This window comes from Tamandua tetradactyla, chromosome 15 (genome assembly GCF_023851605.1).
Source record: "Tamandua tetradactyla isolate mTamTet1 chromosome 15, mTamTet1.pri, whole genome shotgun sequence".
Lineage (NCBI taxonomy): Eukaryota > Metazoa > Chordata > Mammalia > Pilosa > Myrmecophagidae > Tamandua > Tamandua tetradactyla.
The window spans coordinates 40,147,421-40,172,910 of NC_135341.1; the positions used below are offsets into that span (position 1 = coordinate 40,147,421).

Genomic DNA, 25,490 nt, shown 5'->3' on the forward strand with positions numbered 1-25,490 from the left:
CTGCGCAAGAAGATTAGGGACGTGACTGTTCGAGTTCTACCTCAGCAGCAGCTGGATCTTTAGAAAGAAGACTCTACAGCGACCACTATTAATCCCTGTTGTCACGGTCACTCCACTTTCATCTGGGGTGGGTGGGGTTGGGAGGGGTGAGGGGGCGAAATTACATAACCGGAGAAAGGACTCTCTTAATCACCTTCTTTGCAATCCCTGCGTGGCCCCAGGGTTAGTGAAAAACTGCTGTAGCCCAGGGGACGCAGTTTAACAATGCAAATTTTAATTGCTGTTTTCTTTTTGCTTAGCCTATGAATTATTTGTTGATCTGATAAGCAAGAGGTGGAGTGGGGTGGGGGACGGTGAGACAAACTTCACATTGGGTTTAGTCAGTCACTGCACTTCACACAGACAAAAACGTGTCACGTTGGTGACCTGGGGCGTCCATATAGGAAAGGCACAGTGTGGTATGTCACGCTGTGAACCTCTCTGACCCCGTGCCTGACCCGCTCCTGTAGTGAATTCTGTTTAGAACACCTAAGATAAGGGACAGATGATTCTCTCCTTCGTATCATTTCATAGACATGTACTTGACGATAACTTTTACTTCTAAATGGAATGAATGATGCATCCTTTCATTCAGCTAGCAAAACCAGAAAATGTTATTTTGCAGAAAGGGAAGTAAGTAGATGAATATCAGCAACTCCTCTATTTAGGGATCTCCCACATACCAGCTGGAGTAAAAATTGTATTTGTAGCAGTTGTTTTCAGAAGAAAAAAATCATCCAGGTAGAATCTACTTCCTACAGTGCCAAACACCATTTAGCAATAAATGATATTTAGCCTCAAAGTAATAGAAAACCTAGACAAGTAAAATGATCCTCTTTATATTTAATGGGAAGATACAAAAGAGAATAATGCATGGGGAACTCAACTGAATTGAGAGGTGTGAGGAGTGAAATCTAAATTTCTTTTGCTATTGTCATACCACAGTTTAAAAAAAAGTAGTTTCTCTCTTTTCATTGAGTATCAGTTTCCATGAAAGACCTAAATGCCACTTACTTCAAACTAAGCTTACTTGTTACCTCAATATGTTTTGACATAGTATGATTAACCGAAGTGCTTTATTTTTGCTTTATCTCTTCATTCAAACTGCACTTTTAGCCAAAGATTAAATATATCCCTACTACTCAATACTACCTCTGAATGTTACAATCTATACTTCACTACTTAATAGTGGCTGCTATACACAAGCAATGCAAGAAAAAATTACTGGGTAGATGTTTCTAATCTGTGGTTCTTTTTGTACATTAAATTACAGTGGAAGAAGCAATCTCCTTAATATGTTTCAGCATGGTTATGCATTTTTCTTTTTTTTTTTAATTAAAATTTTTACAAATATTTAAAAACAAAGCTATTGCCCCAGGCTCAGTCCCGTTCTACTCTTAGAAGCAACACTGTTTTTCTGGACCTGAGAGAGGGCTGGGGAGTGACAGTGACATTTCAAAATCTGGAATCTATCTGGTAAGTGGATTTTGTTTGAGATGGCCAGATGTACCTAAGCTGAGCTGATGGAGAGCTAGCGAGCCAGTGCAAGCATTCAGAGATTTAAAACAATGCAAAGAAGTGATGGCGGGACAATCAGGTTTATTAGAATTTCCTGATTTTATTGAATGATTCTAGCTAAATTTTTTTTATTGAAAAAGCTAAGTATATTCGCGTGAAGAAAAAATTATTAGATCAATTGATTCTCAAACCTTATTTTAATGATTTATTTACAATATTTGTATTTCTACATGTAGGTGCTTTTTTTTGTCTCAGAAAAAGAAAACAAATTATTTTCTAGGAAACATATGCGAAGCAAAATGACTGTGCAGTGTCTAAATTATTACCATCAAGATCATTTCCTTTGGTGCATTAGAATTGAAAACATTTGGATTTTAAAGTTAGAAGAAAATTATATAGAAATTATATTGCTTAGAGCTTTGATATTCGATAACCTCATCTTTAGAGATAGTTTGGATTATATTTGTATATCCATAAGGAGAAGACAGATTTGGAAAACTCCCATTTAGCATTGGGAAGGGATTTACAGGTAAATCCTGTAGGTAGGGAAACAATAGCATGAAATCTGTTTTGAAAAAGCAGAGACTCAGGGATTTGCATTGGCTTTTCCTAGCAGAGTGGCTTGTATGCTTTGTGTCCTCATGTGAATGAAGCAGGAAGCTCTCAGCCAACATTTGCACGCTTTTCAGTCTCATCTGGATTGTTACGCAGCCTCAGCCTTGTTTCCACCTTCTGCTTCCATTCTTCTCTGAGTCTGAAAATAGAACAGAATACGCACAGAAGGAGCATCCCTCTCCAAGGCTGTTGGCCCAGGGACACTTCCTTTTTCTTCCCTGAAGGTTGTGTGCTTGTTTGTGTGTTCAGGTTTTAAAAGATATGCAGAGATTTGCAAATTTAAATATCCGTAGTTTGACTCAGTTCGGTTTAAAGTATCCTACTTTTAATCCTCTGAACTTTCTTTTGAAAGTACATTATCTTTAAAGTTCTGGGAAAAAACCTCTAGAATTCCTTACCTAGCAAAACTATTTTTCAAAAACAGAGGTGAAATAAAGACATTTTCGGACATATAATGAAATTGCCATCAACAGGCTGTCACTATAGGGCATGTTAAAGGAAACCCTTTCAAGCAGAAGGAAAATAAACCCTGATGGAAACCTGAATCTAGAAAAAGAATGAAGAGCCTGAAAAAGCAAGTGTTCATATTTTTTTTCCTTACTATTTAAATCTCTTTAAAAATCAGTGGTTGAAAGCAAAAATATTGTTGATATATTGTGGGGTTTGGAATATAAGAGAATGTGAAATGCACTAATCACAAAAATTAAACTTTTTCCAGTAAGCACAAAGGTGGGAAGAGAGGTAGGGAAATGGTAGGATCATGTTTTAAGGGCATCACACATCTGGAAAATGATATAATGTCACTTGAAGATAGACTGTGATAAGGATGTTTAAATCCTAAAGCAGGTGCTAAAGTAACATGATTATAGCTAAAAGCTAATAGAGGAGATAACATGGAATAAAAAAAATTCAGTGAATCCAAAAGAAGGCAGAAAAAGAGGCGAAAGGGAACAAAGAACACACGAGACAAATAGAAGACAAACAGCAAGATAGTAGAATCACAAACTGTTTGAATAGATCATTAAACCACCCAAACACATGGAACCCAGAATGGGAATAAGGGCTTGTAACTCTGTATAGCTTAATCTAAGGCCTGGATATATCCCAGGTATATGAGCAGATAATTTTAAACTATTGGCAAAGTTCCTTGAGGGATGGGAGAAAAAACATGAAACTATTAAACTTTATCACCCGGGAAACCCCTAATACTGTCTCAAACATTAGGGACTCCCAAGTCAAAAAGCCAAACCCTTGATCTTAAGTCTTGCTCTTGTGAAGCTTATGTATGTAGTAGAGAAGCTTAGCCTACCTATGGTTATGCCTAAGAGTTACTTCCAGAGGACCTCTTTTGTTACTCAGATGTAGTCTCTAAACCCAAGTCTGCAAGTAAAATCATTACCATCTCCACTATGTGGGACATGACATCCAGGGGTGAACGTTTCCCTGGCAAAGTGGGATATGACTCCTGGCCCTGGCACCATGGGATTGACAACGTCTTCTTGACCAAAAAAAGTAAAAGAATTGTAGTAAATAAGGTGTCAGTGGCTGAGAGAATTCAAATAGAGTCAAGAAGATACTCTAAAGGCTACTCTTAAGCAAGCTTCAGCGAGATATTTCTGTGTACCATGGTTTGCTGACTCCCAACCAAAACCATTCCTGCCAACCCTAAAGAACCTAGAACTTTATCTGAGATTCTGCAAAGATTTCATGCACTGTGATTACTTTGCAGAAACGTACAACCTCCGGATGGGTTCTGTTTTAGTTTGTAAGCTGCCAGAATGCAATATACCAGTAATAGAAAGGCTTTTAAAAAGGGAATTTATTAAGTTGCAAGTTTACAGTTCTAAGGCCATGAAAATGTCCATATTAAGGCATCCAGATAAAGATAACTGTCATGGTCAGCTTCATGTGTCAGCTTGGCCAGGTGGTGGTGTCCAGTTGTCTGGTCAGGCAAGCGCTGGCCTGTCTGTTGGTATGAGGACATTTCATGGACTTAAATCATAACTACTTTGGTGGCATTCATAGCTGATTGCATTTGCGTCTTGTTTCTTTCTCAACTGGAAAGGTATGTGACGAACATGGCGAGGTCTGCTAGCTTTCTCTCCAGGCTTCTTGTTTCAAGAAGCTCCCCGGGAACGTATTCCTTCTTCAGCTCCCAAGGTCTCTGGTGGCAGGGCTCTCTGCTTCATGACTCTTGTCATTCTATCATCATTCTCTGCTCTCTCAGAATCTCAAGACTTTTCCAAAATGCTTCCTCTTTTAATGGATTCCAGTAAAATAATCAAGACCCCCCCTGGAATGGGTAGAGTCACATCTCCCTCTACTCAAAAGTTCATACCCACAATCGGGTGACTCACATTTCCTTGGAGATAACCTAATTAAGTTTCCAACCTATATTATTGAATAAGGATTAAGAAAAATGGTTGTTCCCACAAGATTGATTAGGATTAAAACCTGGCTTTTCTAGGGTACATAAATCCTTTCAAACTAGCACAGGTTATATATGTGTTATTTTTCACAATTAAAAAATATATATATAGTTGAGTTAAAGCCCAATCCACAATTAATGATCAAAATGTTCCAACTGAAATACAAAGATTGTCAAATTTGATTTAAGAAGCAATACTCAAATATATGCTGCCTAAAAGAAACCCACTTTAAATGGAAACACAAATAGATTAAGATATTAAAAAGATATTCCATGTTAATCCTAATCAAAGACAGCTGGAATGGTTATGTTAGTATTGGATAAAGTAGATTTCATAGCAAAGAATATTACCAGAGAGAAAGTTGTCACAAAATAAAGGGATCAGTATTTATTCATCAAAAGGATATGATCATCATAAACAAATTATGCATCTAATAGAGATTCAAAATACTTGAGGCAAAATGTGAAAGAACTGCAAAGAGATATAGACAAATCCACAATTATAGCCAATATTTCGATTCTCATCTTTCAAGAGTTGATAAAACTCACAAGAAATGAGAATATAAAAGATTTGAACAGGGCAGGTCACGGTGGCTCAGCAGGCAGAGTTTTCGCCTGCCAGGCTGGAGACCTGGGTTCGATTCCCGGTGCCTGCCCATGCAAAAAAAGAAGACTTGAACAACACTATCAAACAACTTGACATAATTGACATTTATAGAACTCTCCACTCAACACCAGCAGAATGCATGCTCTTTTTAAGCACATGGGACATTTACCAAGATAGAAAATATTCTGGGTCATAAAACAAGCCTCAACATATTTTAAAAGATTCAAGTCATATAAAGTATGTTCTCTGACCATGCTGGGATTTACTTAGAATCAATAGAGAAAGATATCTGGAAAGTCTCCCCAAATTTGGAAAATAACACAATTCGAAATACCTGTGGATCAAAAAATTGTATTTCATTATACTAGTGACTATTGGAAATTGAAATAAAAATACAATTTATAATATCATAAAAATCTGAAATAGATATAAATCTGACAGAAGATGTGCAAAGAGCTATATGCTGAAAACTACAAACCATTCTTGAGAAAAAGTAGACTAAGTAAAAGGAGATATATACTGTGTTTATGTATCAGAAATGAAGAAGATTACTAGGATGTCATTTCTCTCCAAATTGATCTATAGATTCAACTCCACCCCAGTCAAACCCAGCAGGCTAAGTTTTTTAAAAAGTAGAAATGGATAAGCTGATTCTAAAATTCACAGTGCAAAGGACCTAGAATAGCCAAAACAACTTTGAAAAAAAATTGGAAGACTTACACTGCCTGATCAAGAATAATGATAAGGCTAAGTCAATAAGACAGGATGATATTGGCACCAAGACAGACAAATAAATCAGCGGAAATAGAGTCCCCAAATAGGTTTATATATGTGAGAAAGTGTTTTTCGTCAAAGGCACAGGACAGTGCAGTGGAGAAAGGATAGTCTTTTCATCAAATGGTCTAGAATAATTGGGTATCCTTATGCCAAAAAGTGAACTTCAATCTGTACTTTACATCATATTAAACATTTAGACCAAAGTGGATTATTGGCCTAAATATAAAACTTAAAACTGTAAAACTCACTAGAAAAAAGATAGAAGATAATCTTTGAGAACTTGGGTTATGCAAAGATTTTTTAGATACAACACCAAAAGCATAATCCTAAAAGAAAAAACTTGCTAAATTGGACTTCTTCAAAACTGAGAACTTTTTTGCAAAAGAGCTGTTAAAAGAATGAAAAGACAAGTCACAGACTGATAGAGACTATTTGCGTATCACTTAGCAGATAAAGGACTTGTACCTAGAATATAAACAACTGAATAAAAAAGTGAGGGAGAGGAGATGATTTGAACTGTAATGGGTGGCAAATAAGCACATGAAATCATGTTCAACATCACTAATCATTAGGGATATTCAAATCAAACTAAAAAGTTATACCACTGCACATATATGAAAGTGAATACGATTAAAATGACTGACCAGACCAACTGTTGACAAATATGTGCAACAAATATGTTCCCACCTTATAAACTGATGGTGGGAAAATAAAAATGGTCCAATGACTTTGGAAAAAAACAGTCTGGCGGTTTCTTAAAAAGTTAAACATCTACCTACCATATGACCTAGCCATTCCACTCCTAGGGGTTTTATTTAAGATGAATGGAAGCATATGTCTATACAAAGACTTGTATACAAATGTTTGTAGTCGCTTCATTTGTATTAGTCTAAAAAAGGAAGCAACTCAAATGCACATCAATGGGTGAATGAATAAACATAATGTGGTATATGTATACAGTGAAATGCTACTCAGCAACGAAAAGGTATGAATTACTGATATGTTGGACAACATGGATCAGTCTGACCGAAAAAGGATCAGACAGAAAGCACATACTGTGTGATTCCATTTACACAAAATTCTAAAAACTGAAAACTAATTTTCAGGAGGCAGAAAGCAGATCAGTAGTGGCTGCAGATGGGAGCGGGTAAGGAAAGCCGTAGGAAGAGCTTATAGGGGGCCGCAGGGGAACATCTGGGAGTGATGTGTATGGTCATCATTTTGATTGTAGTGATGGTCTCATGAGCATACGTATGTGTCAAACTTATCAAATTCTACACTCTAAATATATGGATGTTATTGTATGTCAATTATGCCTCAATAAATCTGTTTTAAAAATGGAAAAATTTAAAGAGATATACTAAAAAAAATTGAAAATTAGCTTTCAATATGTGGGCTACATCTAAAGCTGTATTTAGAGAGAGATTATATCCTTGCGTGATTCCATTAAAAGTACTGAAAAGCAATGAAGTATGCACACAATTCAAAAAGTTGGGGAAAAAAATGCAACAGAATAGATGCAAAGAAAACGGAAAGAAGATGATAATAAAGATAAGAGCAGAAACTAGTGAAGCAATTCTTATTTTGTTAAGAAGATTCAGAGATCAATTCAAAGACTAAGAAAAGAATATAAAAGAATAGTCATAGAGGGGCAAAAATGAAACACTGTAAGAAACTAAGAGAGTAGAAATAAGTCCATTATAATAAATGTAAAAGGATTAAACTCACTAGTTAATGACAAAATATATCAGATAGAAAAAAAATCCAATCCAACTATATACTGCTTAAAACAGTAGTCCAAAATTATAAGGATGGAGATAAGTTGAAAATAAAGACATGGGAAAAGATATATAAGCAAATAGTAGTCAAAAGAATGTTGCCGGTTATATTAATAGACTTAGATGAAAAGTATCAGTAATGATAGAGTAATTGCCTAATAATAAAAAAGTTTACCTCACCCTGAAGATAATACAATTTACTAAAAAAAAATGTTTTTTTATTATAAACAGCAAACGAACATACAAACATTCTTGACATACAAACATTCTTGATATGGTTACTATCAATGGCTCACAATATCATCACATAGTAGTGTGTTCATCATCATGAATACACACATATATAATCAGCATATTGCAAAGAACTCAGAATGCTAATTATATTGTTATTTCATCTATTTCATCCTTAAAAGATAAGAGCTCTTTAAAAAGGAACTATCATGTCATCACACTTTAAAAATTTAACCAGTGATGCTCAATATCATCTATAACCAGTTAGCTCTGATTATAGAGCTAGCTCTATATCTATATGTAATCACAATTCCCTGATTGTCTTATAATTTCTAATGGTTTGGTTGGCTTAATTAGGATCCAAATAAAGTCATATATTCCACGATGTTCCTATATCTTTTTTCTATTTTTTTGTTTCTGAAGATTTAAAAATATATATTTTTATTGATAAACAACTTACAAACACAAACATTCTTAACATACAAACATTCTATACATGGTGTACAATCAATGGCTCACAATATTATCACATGGTTGTGTATTTATCACCATGATCATTTTTCAGAACATTTGCATCACTCCAGAAAAAGAAAAAAGAAAAAACTCATACATACCATACTCCCTACTCCTCCTTCTCATTGACCACTAGTATTTCCATCTACCCAATATATTTTAACCTTTGCTCCCCCATTATTTATTTATTTTAAGTATTTTAGCATATAGTATAACATATATACAAAGCAAATAAATAAAAAAGGCAGTAGTTTTCAAAGCACTCTTCAACAAGTAGTTACAGGACAGATCCCAGTTTGTCAAGGGCTACCGTACGATGTTCTCATATTTTCCCTTCTAGCTGCTCCAGAATATAGGAAACTAGAGGGCTTAAATATTTTTTTATCATCACAATCGACTTTTTTTCCTTCTTTTTTTGGGGGGAAAAATAACATATATACAAAAAAGCTATGAATTTCAAAGCCCAGCACCACAATTAGTTGTAGAACACATTTCAGAGTTTGAAATGGGTTACAATTCCACAATTTTAGTTTTTTACTTCTAGCTGTCCTTAAATACTGGAGACTAAAAGAGATATCAATTTAATGATTTAGCATTCAGAGTCATTCATTAGATCCTACCTTCTCTGTATAACTCCACCACCACCTTTGATCTTTCCATCCCTCTCTTTAGGCGTGTTTGGGCTATGGCAATTCTAAGTATCTTCCTATATCTTTTGCACTTCTTTTAACCCTCACCCTTGCAGTTTTTTGGAAACATTGTTTTCTGTAGAACTTGCACAGTCTGGATTTTGCTAACCAAATTCTAGGGTGACTTAACCTGTTCTTATGTTTCCTGTATGTACTGTCAATTGGCTGGCAGAGCTAGAGGCTTGATCCGATTCAGGTCTGATTTCATATGAAAAGACTACTTCATAGGGGATATAGTGGACTTCCATCATCTGTGGTTCTCTCTCTCTCTTTAATGTTTTATTTTGAAATAATTTCAAACTTACAGGACAGTTGCAAAAATAATACAAAACCAACAGAGAACTCCAACATACTCCACCCCAGAAACCCAGACTCACCAATTTCTAACATTTTGCCACGTTTGCCAGTCATTCTGTCTATACATTCATCTGTCTGTCTATCTATTTTCTAAGCATTTGAACATAGATTGTTCACATCATACTCTTAAACACTTAAAACTTCCATGCGCATTTCTTAAGAACAAGGATATTCAACTTAGGTGCTTATGTGACCATTTTAAGTACAGTTATCAAATTTAAAATAAGCTTACAGTTTATATTCCAATTTTTCATATGTCCCAATAATATCCGTTTGGACATTTTCTCCTTCATTATTAGATCCAATCCAGGATCATGTCTGTCATTTAGTTGTCATTGTCTCTTTAGTCTCACTTTAAAAAAAAATTGTGGACACTTATATACAACATAAACTTTCCCATCTCAACCACTCCGAGGCATACAATTGAGTGGAATCAATCACATTCACAGAGTTGTCCTATCTTCACCACTATCCATTATGGGAACTCTCCCTTCATCCCAATCAGAAGCCCATCAATCATTTTATATTAACTCTCCATTCCCCATTCCCACCTTCTCTCCCCCCACCCCCCTGACAACCTGTCCTCTACATTCTGTCTCTTATGAATTTGCTTACTCTAGATATTTCATGTAAATGGAACCATACAATATCTGTACCTTTGTGTCTGACTTATTTCACTCAACATGATGGCTTCACAATTCATCTACGTTGTAGCATTTATCAGAGCTTCATTCTTTTTTACAGCCAGATAATATTCTATTGTATGTATATGCCACATTTTATTTATCCATTCATCTGTTGCTGGAGACTTGGGTTGCTTCCACTTTTTGGCTATTATAAATAATCCTGTGGTGAACACTGGTGTTCAAATATCTGTCCAAGACTCTGTTTTGATTCTTTTGATTTTTTTTCCTAGGTGGAATGCACCTAGAAGTGGGATGCCAGTTCATATGGCAGTTTAGGTTTATGTTTTACATTCCCACCAACAATGTACTAGGGTTTCTATTTCTCTACATCCTTGCCAGCACTTATTTAGTTTTCAAATAATAGCCATCCTTGTTGGTGTCGGGTGGTTTTGATTTGCATTTCCCTAATGGCTAATGATGTTCAGCATCTTCTCATATGCTTTTTGGCTATTTGTATATCTTCTTTGGAGAAATGTCTATTCAAGTCCTTTTTTAAATTGGATGGTCTTTTTGTTTTTGAATGAAGGAATTCTTTATATATTCTAGATAATAAACCCTTGTCAGATTATGGTTTCCAAATATATTCTCCCATTCTGTTGGTTGTCTTTTCACTTTCTTGAAAAGGTCCCTTGATGCAATTTCTTTTTGATGTTAGATTGATGACCATTGTTTAGATCCTATTTATTTTCTTTCAGTATTGCCACTTGTCAATATTTTGATTCCATCCATCCTTTTCCATGTACTTGCTGGAGCCTAAAGTCAGGCAGCAGGGGCCTTCAGCAAGAACTACAGTCTGAAAGGGATGAAGTTACTGCCAGAAGATCCACAGAGGTCAGAAGGGTACAGAGAAGGATTAGTTTGACATCTCATCTCCCCATCTCCTGTTGACTAAAACCCCACAAAAAGCCAGAGGACGGGGTGATCCAGGTGTTAGCATGGGAAAAAGGGTCAGCAGAGAAGGGAGAATTTATGAGGATGAGAGGACTAAAAGAGATTATCCAGTCTGGCAGTGAAGCTAACAATGGGGGGAAAGGGTTCTGGCTGAGACTGAGACAGAAATGACCCATACAAGAGACAATTCCTTGGTTCTCTTGAATCTAGTCAGTCAAGTATTTCTTGAGCACCTATTACATGTTCAGTGCTGCAGTAGGGAGTTAGGGGAATGTTCTAGTTTGCTAGCTGCTGGAATGCAATATACCAGAAACGGAATGGCTTTTAAAAAGGGGAATTTTTTAATTTTTAAAACTAATCAAGACCCACTCAAATGGGTGGAGACATGTCATCCCCTAATCCAGTTTAACAACCATTCTTAACTAAATCTCATCAATCAGGGAGATGATCTCATTACAGTTTCAAACATACAGTATTGAATAGAGATCATTCTACCTTTATGAAATGGGATTTATATTAAAACATGGCGGGCGGGCCGCGGTGGCTCAGCGGGCAAAGTGCTTGCCTGCTATGCCGGAGGACCTCGGTTCGATTCCCGGCCCCAGCCCATGTAACAAAAACGGAAAAACAAAATACAATAAAGCAAGAAAATGTTTGGAGATGTTTCCCTTTCTTCCTTCCTTCCTTCCTTCTATCCTTCCTTCCTTCTCTCTGTCTTTCCTTAAAAAAAAATAAAAAAAAAAAGAAAACATGGCTTTTCTTAGGGGGCATGCTTCCTTTCAGACCAGCACAGGGAATAAGAAGAAATATATATAAATGGTTGTGCTTCCATTCTGCAAATGTGGCAAGCTCTTCCCCTGACTTCTGTCATTTGCACGTGCCATTTTGTCTCCCTGGAATGCTCTTCTCCACCCTCCATCTTTGCCTAGCTCACCCTTTCCTACAGATGTTGAGAGTGGTGGATGCCAGAAAGATAGGGAGCCAAACCTCAGAGCAAGGGTATCAGCTAGGGCTGGTGACCCTAACATTCCAGCATGTCCACGCACCAGCTCTACAAGCCACTGTACACCGAGGGCCAAGGTGAGCGAGCCCCACAGCCAAGACTCCTACAAGGCAACGGAAAGGAACTCTTGGGCCCTGCAGGTGGCAGATGGGAGACTGCAACATCTGTGTCAGCCCTCAGACCAATTCCATAGCCCTTGCCCAAAAAGAGAATGGTCGCATCAGGTGCTGGCAGACTTCCTCTGTTAATGAAGGAGAAAGATCAAGGGCACACCTACTCTATTTGCCACTGAAAAAAGGATAGTAAGTCCTCAACTTTTCCCTTACTTCTCTTAGTATCTGTTTCTCTATGATAAAAATAATGAAGAGGAAGTTGACGCACAGAGAGATTTGGTAACTCAAATCTCTGCAGCCCCAAGGGGCAGGGCTGAGGTTTAAATCCAGGTAGCTGGGCTGCAGGGGGTGTCTGCCCTTAACTGCTCTGTGCCCGCTCTCACCATTGCCCCCCTCTGCCACTTTCTTTTCCTCTTGTTTGCTCTCGTGCAGGTGATGTCTTCCTTTGGCATTTCACAACCACTATATTCAACCCTGTATTAAGTGGACGTGCTATAGCGGAAGGGGGGCTAACGTTTCTGAGCCCTGTGCTGGGGCCCAGTGCTGTGCTGGCACTTCTGGTGCATTTTTAAAATTTAAACCTCATAACAGCCTAATAAGTTGGGAACTGTCTTCTCCCTTTTGGGAAGGGACAATATAGAGGGGTGATCAAGAGCAGAGACCCTCTGCTCAGACTACATGGGGTCACATTGAAAAAGGGGGAGACAGATAAGGAATACTTTCAAAGTCTCCTGCCATCTCACCAACTAGAAAGCTTATTTTCTTGCAGTCTTTTTTTATACGCACAGATGCATTTTAATGTTTTAACAAACTGCACAGTTTGTTTATGCGCCTGTTTTGTTCCTCCCTGGCTGGCTACTCTCCTGGAGGCTTTGGATTCTGCATCTTCCTCAGGCCAGTTTCACTCCACCTGAGGGCGTTCGTGTGCTCCCAGGGACACAGGGTATGAGACTCACTGCAGCATGCCCAGTGGTCTGGGCTGGAGGGGAGCGAGATGGCAGAGGCTGCAGAGATGGCTGACCTCTGCCTCAGCTTCTCTGTGCATCCCTGAATGGGGCACCCTAACAGGGTGCTTCAGCAAGAGGAGCTATCTACTTTTGTTTACCAGCGGCTGTGAATGTGGCTGAGTGAGTCTCTTAACTGTGGAGGATGCTGATAAGCCCCAGGACTCAGGACAAGGTTTTGCAAGACAACGGTGAGTATGACACAGGTGAACAAATGCATGTTAGCCCAGCAATCACTGGGCAGACAACACGGGGTCCGGGGCCCTGCTGTCTGGCCAGCTCACACCTGCCACGCCAGCACCCCGCCATGTACCAGCTGGGCTTTAGTGAGCCCTCAGCTGGCTGAGCTGCTCTTTCAGGGGACAGAGAACCCAGACAGGCCTGTCCTCATGCCAGCTGGCGGGTGGGCTCTGGCAGCAGGCAGGGGTAGTGGTGATGGTGGTGGGGGCGGTGAGCTGGATTGTCTCCCACAGTGACACTGGCCCTTGTCTGCTCACGAGAGTCGCTGCTGTCCTCTAGGCAGGTGGCTTGGCCAGAACATCAGGGTGCACACGAGAAGGGAGGAGAGCCCATGGGCCCCCACCAGGGAGCACGCAGGGCATTCTCCTGCTCACCCAGCGAGCGCTGAGGGCTGGCAACCGCTTCCTCTGCTCAAATGCATTTCACAGATGCATCGACCTACTCCCCAAATTTGGTGTAACCCTCATGTGCTAGCAACTGTGGCAGAGGGGCAAGAAAGAGAGATTTTTCCAGTTTATAAAGATAAGAATTAGAGGGCACATTTGTTAAATTAAAAGAGTTTTTAAAATTACTGCCCACGACTATAGAGGGTGGCAGGACTGTTTGCGTGGAATGGTAAGATAATTTAGTCCCCAAAGATGCCCCATCTGGCATTTTTCTGGGGAAATAAAGGTTGCTTTAAAACCGTAGAGAAACAGGCCACCTACCTTCTCAGGGCACTTCTCCCCAGGCGATGCTCCTCCCATTCTCGGTAGCAAGTCTGCTTGCCAATTTCCTTTTCCCAGAAGCGTTTGAGCTCCAGACAGGTGTCCCGGCAGAAGACCTCCCGGCGGATGTACTGATTGTTCATCCCCTGAAAGAGAAGACCACAGCCAGAACCCTAGAGCACGACCCCTTGGACTCTGGACCTTCCATCCACGCGAGGGAGGCCCCGGGCCGGCCGTGAGCCTCTGCAGGATGATTTCCTTGTCTGCCCAGGGGGGTGCCCCCCTGCCCCCTGCCCCCTGCCCGTGGAAGGCGGACACAGATACTCCCCATGTGGAGCCAGACATTGTTTCTAGACTCATTTTCTCACGAATTTGGTGTGCCTTCTGCTGTCACATCAATTCTCCGGGCCTCAGTCTCCTTTGTCTGTAGCTCGAATTCAATCATGAATGTGAGTGTTCTGCAATTTACAGAGTTCTGAATGAATGTAACTTTTGTGGTCTTGAACTCTACATTGTACAGGGCATGTAACTATAGTTAACAAACACCCCTACTAACCTGCCCCAGCTTTCTCGTCTGTAGAGATGAAAACCAGACCAAACCAAACCCACTCCCCTTCTCTTTTGGTTTGGAAAGATCTTGGCTGCTCATTGGAATATACTCCAGGAGCTCGACCGAGCAGGGGTGGCTGGGCTGTGGCCTGCGTGTCAGGATTGGGGAAAGCTGCCACGTGGTTCTCCCGTGGGGCCGAGGTTGAGAGCTGCAGTCCCTGGTCACGTCCTCCCAGCCCAGCCCAGCTGGCCCCAAGGCGCCATCTTCCTGGGTAGGCCCTCTTTTTCCCACTTTGCTGATAAGGAAGCTAGATGGTAATTGACCTTATCAATGTCATACAGCTGATAAGTGGAGTGGCTGTGGGGGGCTCTGTCCACTGCCTCCAGCCACCTCCCAGGGAGGAGGAAAGTGACCTTTTTATCCCCTGAAGGTGGTCAGTGGTCACCCACTTCCCTGGTAAAATAACAGAGGTGTTCCTGACTTCTCAGATGCCTCCTCCTCCCTCCCCCCAGAGCAGAGTTCTTTGGGGAAGGTGACTACCCTATGTTTTATTTAAATACCTTAAAGCATGCAGTGAATGGTCAATAAATATTTGTCATATTGAATTAATTGACTCTCCTCTCCCCAAGGTTTTATCCTAAACAGCTGCCTGGAAGTGGCGACGGTCCCTTTGGTGGTGCTTCGAGCATGGAGGAAAATTCTGCAGGGACAGTATGAGGGCCCCCTAAGTCACCTCGGCATTCTCACCTTTAGTGTTAGAGAGCTAGACCCTTCTCTGGCCCTAGGCTTCTCAACTTTAAAAGCGCAGGAATCTCCTGGGGATCTCATTGAGATGCTGATTCTGAGGCAGTAGGTTTGGGTGGGGCCAAACCTAACAAGCATTTCTAACATGCGCCCAGGAGTGCCCACGCTGCTGACCCAGGACCACGCCAGGGCACTGGGCAGCCATTCCTTCACTCTCCAGCCCTGAAAGTGGAGCCACAACCATGCAAATGGCAGTCCTTTCCTTTGACCTCCCTGGGAGGCATGCTTGGCAGTGACATGTGCCTGCAAAATCAAAGGGAAGCTCCAGCATCCTTATTCTGCCTGTCCTCGCAGTCCATAAAAATGAAGTGGTGTTTACAAAACAGTGACAAATGTAAATGTCTCTACCTGCAGAGCTTAAATGGCATGTGGGCTCTTCTGTAGCAGTTACGGTTCCATGTGTGTTCCCTGCAGCTCCCAATGTAGCTATACTCAACATTTTCCTGCATGCCACCTCTCCCTGTGCAAATATAGAAGAATGCCAGAGCCCCCTTGGACTTGGCAGGTGTGGTCAGAGAGGCACATGGCTCTCAGGGAAGGCTAAGGAAGGAACTCAGAATGATCCTGATGATTTCAACTTCATAGGAAGTTTTCTGGCATTCAGAGAAGAAATATTTTAAAGAAATAAGTGCTTAGTAGACTTTCTTGCACAAAGTTTAGAGAGTTCATTTTACTCTTGAAGCATTTATTTAAGAAGAAATTAGAAGGCTCAGTTTGTATATAGAGTGTTCACATTGTCTGGGAACTTCCCAAGTGGCCCTCTAGAAATACTGCATGTGTTGGGGTCCGGATGGTGCCAAAGCTATAGACTTCAGAGCCAGGTTCAGAGAACAGCTGAGAACAAGGGAGGCTTCCACTATTAAGGAGAAAATCACACCAGGGTGGGCCCAGGAGAATGCAGGTGGTGAGCTGTGAAACCTCTCACTCTGTATCTGCAGCCATCCCCTTTTCTACCAAGTTTTCTGGGGTCCAGGCTAGTGGAGTCACTGAGCACAGAGAACATTAAGCCAGAATCACAGACTAAGCACTCCTGGGGCCAGAGGAGCATCATATGGGAATGAAGCAGCTGTGTCCTGCATCCCTGGACACAGCTGCAGGGAGTCAAGGGATGTAGATAGCCAGAGAGTCCATCCATGCCCAACTAAGGGCATCTTTTCTAAGACGCTGCTGGCCAAAGGAAAGATGAGTTGGGGCCAGAGTCAGCCACCAGTCTGTAGTGACAAATTTAACAGCATCATATGCTGCTGATGAGGATGAATTCCCAGCCCTGTCCCCCAGTCTTGGCCTCCCAGAATTGTCTGGAGATGTCTACCCCTGCTTCTGACAGGGTCTACATGCTCTCACGATCTCTCTGCTAGAGACTCAGGGTCCTTTTGGCCCTCCCCAAGCTATCTTGCCTGGAATGCAAAGGGTCACCCTGGTTTGCTGATTTTCCTGTCATTTAAGCAGCACCTGCAATCTAATGTTCTTCATGGAATCTCACCTTGCTTCTCACCTGTGCAGATGTACCTGCCCTGCCTGCCAACGCTCTCTGTTTCTTGCTCACTCTGGGCCCAGAATCACAGTGTGACAAGCCAAGAGGGCGAGCATCAGAGTGTGCCACGTGTCGTCACCTCAGAGCCTCAGGAATCTGGGCAAGTACATTCTTTACGTGTTCTTCACCTCAGTTTTGCCATCTGTGAAATGGGATTGCTGTGCAGATGAAATAAAATCGCATCCATAAGACTGCCTAATGCACAAGTGTGTGAAGCATCATCCTGGCCGCCTGGCTCCAGTGAGCTTAGGCCCAGCCATCTGGTTTTCCTAGACTGCTGTCAGGCATGAGCGAGGCCACCAGCCAAAGCTAGTAGAATGTCACTGACAACTCCAAAGTAGGTGTAAATTTTCTTTGTTGATAATAGTAAATGTTTGGCCTCTTGGGTGTGTGGCTGAAATTTATTTACCTCTGCCTTGGTCTATCAACCACCACTTGGATTACTTAAATGACAGAACATAAGTCTGTTCTCAGGTTGTACGATGTCCCACGTGGGACTGTACCCAGAGGAACATTTGTGAGAGCTTCTGATTGTCTTCTTTCTTATGTCCTTTTGCCTCTGGTGGTACTTCAGAGCCAAGCCTCACCACGCCCCTTCACTGGGAGGTGTGTGGCACGTGTAAGAAGGAAGATGCCTGCATTTTCCAGAAAAACCAGAGATCTCCCTGGCTGAAGATTCGCTTCCATCTCCACCGTGTTGCTTTACAACCTAACTGGCTGTAGTGCTAGAAATTGCTTGTGGCACAATGGTGAAAACAAGTAAGAACTTCTCTAAGGAAACATGTATTTTGTTTTTAGATAGACCATCTTGCCTTCTTATTTTAATCATTGTCCCTGACTTGAGAAAAACTGTAGCAGCGTCTATCACCAGTTTTGTAGCCTCAAGGAAGCAAAATTGATGATGACATTAGAAAAATGCTTTTTAAGGCAGGAAAGAGGGAATAAAAGATGTCCCATCCCCTATCCTGCCCCACTTTGCAGCCCAAGGACATGAACGTCAGGGTTCCGCCTGGAGTGTGTAGATGCAGCCCCGCCCCAGGCACCAGCGCTTCAGTGCACCGAGAGTCCCTGACCTGGTCTGAGGGCCTCCTGGGGGAAGGAGAGACTGGAGCACGGGAAGAGATCCGAAGTGAGACGGCCCTGCAGAACAGAGTGACAGAAAGCAGAGATCGGGGCAGGGGGCTGGCAGCAAAGGGGCAAGGGGGACTTTTTAGGATTATGGAAATGATCTATATCGTGTTTACAGTGGGAGGTAGTACAGTCATATCCAATTGCCAAACTCATCAAAAACTGTACACTTCAAATGGATGAATTTTATTACACATAAATTACACCTCCATAAAGGCTGGAAAAAACTTTCTCCTGTTTTTGGACTAGAGATTCATTTGGGGTCTTTCTGGCTCTAATCCACTGGGAGACTGTCAGAATTACATCTGTTAGGGTTTGTGGCCCTCCCTTTTCAGGGACACGTGTTTCTGTATTTGTGTTCCTGTTTTCTGACTTCTAAAATGCAGATACCTGCTCAACCTTGCAGAGAGGTGAAGAGTATCGATAGGTGGGAAGCCCTTGGGGCGTGCAGGGGCTATCCTTGATAAATAAAGAGCTTGATTCTCCTGCATATCCTTTGGCCAAGAACTCTGTCTGCCAGATTGCATCTCTATAGAAAGAACACGTGCAGCCACTTCTAGACAATCACCAATTTGGGAAAACCATAATTCCGTTGACAATTATAGGCTTTAGTTCACATGATTAACTAATGCTCAGAGAGAACTATAGTGTGTAGCATTTTTGCATTAATTCAGCTCTACATTTGTTGAACTTCTGCCATCTGTGAGGTAGTCACATGGCAGGGAGACCCACCAATGTCCCATGAGCCAACTAAAACAAAGGAACACCTGTCCATCATGAGCTCTGATGCTGTGCCAACAATTTAATTTCCCAAGCCTTGGGTTGTCATCCCCAAGATGAGGAATGTGAGAGTTTTTTACAGTTTTGGCTTAAAACTGGTCATTCTCCTGGCTCCTGGCTACAGTGACGCGTATGTGAGCTGGACAGTGATTGTGGCCAGTGTCCGTGGTGCATATCCAACACCTCATGAAAGCAACGGTTTTGTGATTTTTTTTCACAAAATACATTTTGGATCTCTTTTAAACATTTTCTTTATAGTCATAACTTGAAACAGAACAGAAGGGTTCTGGTTCCAGATACGGTGGGCTAAGCACATTCCACTCTCCCCAAGAATGCCACTCAAAACCTGGACAGATTGTACGGAGCAACTATTTGAGGACTTGGAAAAGCAAATAGTGGCAGGTGGTTGAGGAAGACCAGAATTCAAAGTACCATTGAGCTGGTGGTGAGTTCTCCATTTTCATGCTGGATCCCCAGTTTAGACTCAAGGCAACATGAGACCCAGAAATGGGCATATGGATGGACAGAGGGGGCTTCAGAAGCTTCTGGTTCTGATTGAGGAGCCAGAAAAGGGACCCCTAACACTTAGAGGGAAAGAGGGAGTTGCTTGTTTTTATTTTCTCTTCTCGTGCCTCTGATGAGACAGTGAGAGGCAGCAGGGTCTGCAGAGACAAAACTCTGAAACTTGCTCTCTCTCTCCAGTTGGAGTTGCTGTGGCCCTACTAGGGTAGTGGGGCCATTGCTGCTTTTTCCCTTCTCTCAGCCCTTCTGACACTTGAATGTAGATGGGAGTGCAGCTAAGGTAAGAGTTTGGAAGAGTGAGGTAACGGTGTCTGGCCAAAGAACCACGGAATGCCCTTTCAGAAATACAGCTAAACCCTGATGAGATACTACCTTGTGCCTATGATAGTGGCAAATAAAAAATACTGACTGTGCTGGGTTGAAACTGTTGTGTACCCCAGAAAAGTCATGTTCTTACCTTATTCAATATTGCCAGGTGGGATTTTTTGGTTGTTTCCATGGAAATGTGACCCATCCAATTGTGGATGGAACATTTTGATTAGATGGTTTCCATGGAGATGTGTCTCTACCTGGAAAGGTGGGGTTGCTTACTGGAGCCCTTTAAAAGGGAACCATGTGGAAAAAGCTTTGGAGTCCACACTTTTGACTTTAGGAGATATGGAATGAAAACACCTCCGGGGAAGCCATTTGAAGAAACTGGTGGAGAAAGCTAGCAGATATCACCATGTCCCTTCTCAGCTGAAGGAAAAAATGAACTTCATCAGCCCTTTCTTTGAGTTAGGTATCTTTCTCTGCATGTCTTGGTTTGGACATTTCTATGGCCTTAGAACTGTTAATTTGCAACTTAATAATTCCTTTTTAAAAGTCATTAAAAATAATAATAAAGCCATTTAATCCATTTTGTTAACTGTTTTGCTCTGTAGACTTCAGCCAAGTCATTTAACTGGGTGCAAATGGCCTCATTTCAATTGTGTTGTGAGGATAAAAAGAGATCAATGGAAACATTCTACAAAGAAAGAAAATTTAATAAACCAAACATTGTTACAAAAAAAAAAAGCCATTTAAAATGTCCATTTCTGATATATTGCTTTCCAACAGCATTAACAAACTAAAAAAAAAAAAAACACTGGCAATGCCAGCTGGAGCTGACGGATGCAGAGCGACTGCAGCCCTCATACTTTGCTGATGAGAATGCAAAATGGTACAGGTGCTCTGGAAAACAGCTCGGCACTTCCTTTCAAAATTAAACCTATACTTACCATATGACCCAACAATCTCACTCCTAGAGGTATTTAGCCTAGAGAAACATAAATTTATGTTCACGCAAACACCTGTTTATCTGTACACAGCTCTATTCACAATTGCCTGAAACTAGAAACAGTACAATGATCCTTCAATGGATAAATGAATAAGCAAATGGTAGACTATTCTTACAACGGAATACCATTCAGCAATAAAAAAAGGAACAAACGATTGATACATGTGACAACTTGGTTGAATCTCAAAGTCATCACACTAAGTAGAAGTCAATGTCAAAAAGATTATATACTCCATATAGCTCCATTTTTATGGCATTCTTTTTTTTTTTTTGCATGGGCAGGCACTAGGAATCGAACCCGGGTCTCCGTAATGGCAGGCGAGAATTCTGCCACTAGGCCACCATGGCCTGTCCTATATGGCATTCTTGAAAGGAAAAATTATAGTGAATGCCTGGGGTTAGGATTAGGGAAGGGGATGCCTACTTAAGCACAGCATGAGGGAATTTGGGGTGGGGGCGCGATAGAAATGTTCTCTGTATTCTAACTGTGATGGTCATTACATGAGTCCATATGTGTACTAAAATTCTAAACCTGGATACACACAAAATAATCTTTTTTTCTTGCATGTTGATTTTAAAAAAGAAATTTAAAATAACAGCATAAACTTTTTTAGGAAAAACATATTTTGAATTGTTGCTGCTCCCAAAAGATTTAAATCACAGAAGCCTCAAACATTATTTACTGCCCCTGATATACCACGGAAACTTCTACTCAATTGGCCATGAACCAGTGACATTGTGTCACCTGGGAGCTTGTTCCAGATGCAGAATTTATCCAAGACCAAAATCTGAATAAAAAATCTGCTTTTTAATCAGATCCCAGGGTGATTCTTGTACACACCAAATTTTTTAAAAACTCTGCTTCAGAATTACAAAGCCCAGAACTAAGGTTTTGCATCAGTCATCTGCAAAACCTGATTGAGCATCTCTACTTGAACATTCCTTGGAGATGTCTGTTCCACTCGGCTGTGACATCCCCCAGTTGATACGAATTGATTTACTTTACTGCATTTTACCCTTTCACAGCCTTGTTAAGTGGAAACTGGCACTGATTTCTGGCTTTCTCACACAGTTGAACTTCTCTTTTTTGAGGGGGAAGTGCATGGTCCGAGAATCGAACCTGGGTCTCCTGCATGAAAGGCGAGCATTCTACCGCTGAGCCACCCGCGTACCCTAATGTGTCATTGAAGTGTATAAATTGGACATGAAAATGTCCACTAAGATTCTAAGTCCTTCCCAAGCAGATGCAAGGTAGGAAGCTCAGAGGGAACAATGAATCCTGCGGCTGAAAAAAGACAGATTTACAGGATTATCCCATTTCCCTACCCTCCAGAAATGTAAGATCAGCTTCCATCCCAGGTGCACTGAAGGTCAGCATTCTTTACCTTTGTGATGAATCTGCTACTGTCCGCTGTGCAAGAGGGCCGGTGTGCCAGGTCTCCTTTCCTCGGCTCTATCCGGGGTTTACCAAGGCCACGGCCTGGCCCTGAAACCTCAGGCTCTCAGCCTTTTTATATGCACAGAGGCAGAGGTGCAGACTTGCCAAGTTAGTAGCAGAATCATAGGGATCTCATTCCAGGGACCTGGCAGCCTTCGGCCTAGGGAGAGCTAGCGCCATCCCCTGCACCCATTACCCACCCCAAGGCCGGCAAGCTCCTACTCTGGCAGGCCCTGCAGGGGCCATGACTTGGCTGGAACCAAGAGGTGTTGTTTAGAACATGCTCTGGATTATTTGTGCAAAGCTGCCCTCCACCCCTGGGGAAGGTAAAGGAGCCCGGGACGGTGTGACAAGTCACACTTGGGGGTCACCTTACAGGATGACTTATTAGAGAGTCGTGTTGTGCTTTGGGGCCACTAATCCGTGATGGAGTTTGGTGATATTTCACAATCTGCCGAGCCGTGCTCCCAGGGGAGGTAGGAAGCCGCCACAGTGATGGTTTTCCAGCAGCAGACACCAAAGCGAGAAGGGCTGCTCAGTTGAAAGGGGGCCCTTCAGCTATTCGGAGGAGTGGCCATTCTTAAGTTAAAATCTGGACGGGTTTCTTGTCTGAGAACAGACACAGCTCAGGCTGCCGTGACACCCTGCTATGCCGCTCTTAAGCAGACCGACAACTTGGGTTGCACAAAAAGTGGGCTCAGCCCTCGAACCTCAGGGCAAAAGCTGAGGGCAGGACAGCAGGGGGGAACATCTGATGGAATGACTGACATCAGTCTGATGGGTGGGGGGTTAATAAACCAATTAGCAGCAGAATCACAGGGATCTCTCTCCAGGGATCTGGTGGCCTCCTCCTCTGAATGCAAATGCCCAGTGAAACCTCAGAAACCAGATCCGGCAGGTGAGGTTTTTCCATGGAGAGATTGGGAAGCCTCTCCTCACAGCACCACCTACCCAAAGGCCACGTGTTCAAAAGAAATGAAGTCGCTAAAATGATACCAAGGGGAGCACTGATATCAGTGCATTTTAAAGGTAAAGGTGCCCCCTTTGCTTTAGTGTTTTTCTGTGGATAGATGTTATATGCAAGCAGAGAGGATAGGATACAAATAGTAGTAAAATATTTTCTGTCATCTTTATAAACACCGTTTTCCCCTTTAAAATTAAATCCACAGGGAACTGAATATTTAGTAGATGAGATTCTTTCCTTTTCGCTGCCACTCTACATGCTGGGAAGGCCCTCTGGTTGCGTAAGAATTCTCAAACTGTCGCAGCCATTAGCAAATCCTCCAAGAAAAATTTCTCAGGTGTTGCTACCTGCCTTGGGCTCACAACTGATGTGTGACTGGCTTTTTTTGTTCAGTAAATTTTCCTTGCGATCCATCCAAATTGTTGTGTGTATCAAAAGTCCGTTCCTTGTTATTAGGGCTGAGGAATCATTCGTGGTATGAATGTGGCACAGGTTTTTAACTCTTCATCCACTGAAGGACGCTTTGGTTGTTTCGTTTTTGGATATTACAAATAAAGCTGCTGAATGGGCCACGGTGGCTCAGCAGGCAGAGTTCTCACCTGCTATGCTGGAGACTCGGCTTTGATTCCTGGTGCGTGCCCGTGCAAAAAAAATAAATAAATAAAAAATAAAAACAAATAAAGCTGCTATGAACGTAAAGTTCATTTCTCTGGTATAAATGCCCAAGAATGCAATTGCTGGGCTTGTATAGTAAATGTCTACTTAGTTTTTAAAGACCCCACTACATTATTTCCAAAGTGCCTGTACAATGCTACATTCCCACCCTGTGTGTTTTTAATTTAATATCTGCCCTTTTTACTTGTCATGTTCTGCTTTGTTTTTAAATTTTCTTATTTTGAAATAATTTCACACTTAACAGAAAGGTGAGACAGTACCAAGAATTCACATACGCTCTTCACCAAGATTAACCAAATGCTAATTTTTTCCCATTTCCTTCAGCATTCCTTCTGTCTCTTTTCTGAACCATTTGAAATTAAGTTATAGACATCACACTCCTAAATGCTTCAGTGCACATTTTCTAAGAACAAGGATATTGACTTACACCACCATCAAAATTATTAAATTTAGGAAATTTAATAATTTTTATCTCAAATACAAATGTTTTACAAATTTTGCTAATGCAGTTTACAGTAAACATTTTTTCTAGTCCATGGTCCAGTTACAGGTCACACATTACATTTATTTACTGCGTCTCATTAGTCTCCTTAAATCTGCAACATTTCCTCAGTCCTTTTGGGTTTTGTTCTTTACAGTCTTTCATGACACTGACGTTTTTGAAGACCAGCATTTTGTGGCATGTCTCTCAATTTTGCTTTGTTTGATGTTTCTTCATGATTAAAATCAGATTATGGATTTTGGGCGCAAACACCATTACTGTGATACTGTTTCCTGCTTAGGGCGACGTCTCAGGAGGTACAGGATGGCCATTTGTTCCAACACTGGTAATGTCAAGTTTGATCACTTAAGATTGTATTTGACACTTTTTCCACTTGTCCTTTTATAATCAATGCATATTAGGAGATACTTTGAGACTATGAAAATATCCTGCTGCTCATTAAATTTTCAGATTGTAGTTTTAGCGTCCCCTGGTGCTTCCTGCTTGGAACAATTTTTATTATGATGGTTGCAAGTGTGATTTTCTAATTCTATCTTTCCTTCTACATTCATTACTTGGCATTCTATAAGTAGAGAAGAGTTTTCTCATCCAGCAGTAAATCTAGTTATCTCAATATCTATCAGAATGGACACATGGATTCTTATTTTATTCAATGAATTATAACCCATTACTCTTATTTTTAATTTTGATGACCAAATTCTCCCAGATCTGGTGCAGGGACCTCTTCAAGCTTGTTGCTGTGTCTTCTGACATATCCCCGTCATTCTTTGAGCACCTCTTCACTTTTTGGCACAAGATGCTCCAGGCACAGCTCGTCCTTCCCCTCCGCCAGTCCCGCCATCGGCTCTTTCCTCCATGTATCCTTGGTTCCTTTTGTTGGGGACACATCTGGGTGCTGGGTGTGCTCATGGCAGTGGGGCTGGTGTTGCTTCCAGGCCCACTCAGAGGCTGCAGTGAGTTATGGGAATGGGGCAGAGCTTCGTCGGCTTGGTTGGTTTCTGGCCACGTTGGCTCCTGAGACAGCCACTAGGGTCAACATGGTGCATTTTCCCAGGCAGGGGTTTCAGTGACTCCCTCCT

General features: G+C 41.5%; 1 protein-coding gene across 1 annotated transcript; it reads right to left on the reverse strand.

Moving 5' to 3' along the window:
• Window positions 1-1,799: 1,799 nt before the first annotated feature.
• Window positions 1,800-25,252, reverse strand: FAM240A (family with sequence similarity 240 member A). Its single transcript, XM_077128629.1, has 3 exons — window positions 25,187-25,252; window positions 14,197-14,369; window positions 1,800-2,311 (listed from the first exon to the last, which is right to left on the reverse strand). Exons 1-3 carry the CDS (start codon window positions 25,250-25,252, stop codon window positions 2,221-2,223), a joined length of 330 nt encoding a protein of 109 aa, XP_076984744.1. The 3' UTR covers window positions 1,800-2,220.
• Between the last annotated feature and the right edge of the window lie 238 nt (window positions 25,253-25,490).

What these genes read in the sequence shown, in the direction of transcription:
- FAM240A (XM_077128629.1), bottom strand. Translation starts at nt 25,252, where the DNA reads ATGGCGGGACTGGCGGAGGGGAAGGACGAGCTGTGCCTGGAGCATCTT. An exon ending in TTGTGCCAAAAAGTGAAGAG is followed by an intron (nt 14,370 to 25,186) that starts GTGCTCAAAGAA and finishes GTCGTGCTCTAG; the next exon opens with GGTTCTGGCTGTGGTCTTCT. An exon ending in GGGAGAAGTGCCCTGAGAAG is followed by an intron (nt 2,312 to 14,196) that starts GTAGGTGGCCTG and finishes TTCTATTTTCAG; the next exon opens with ACTCAGAGAAGAATGGAAGC.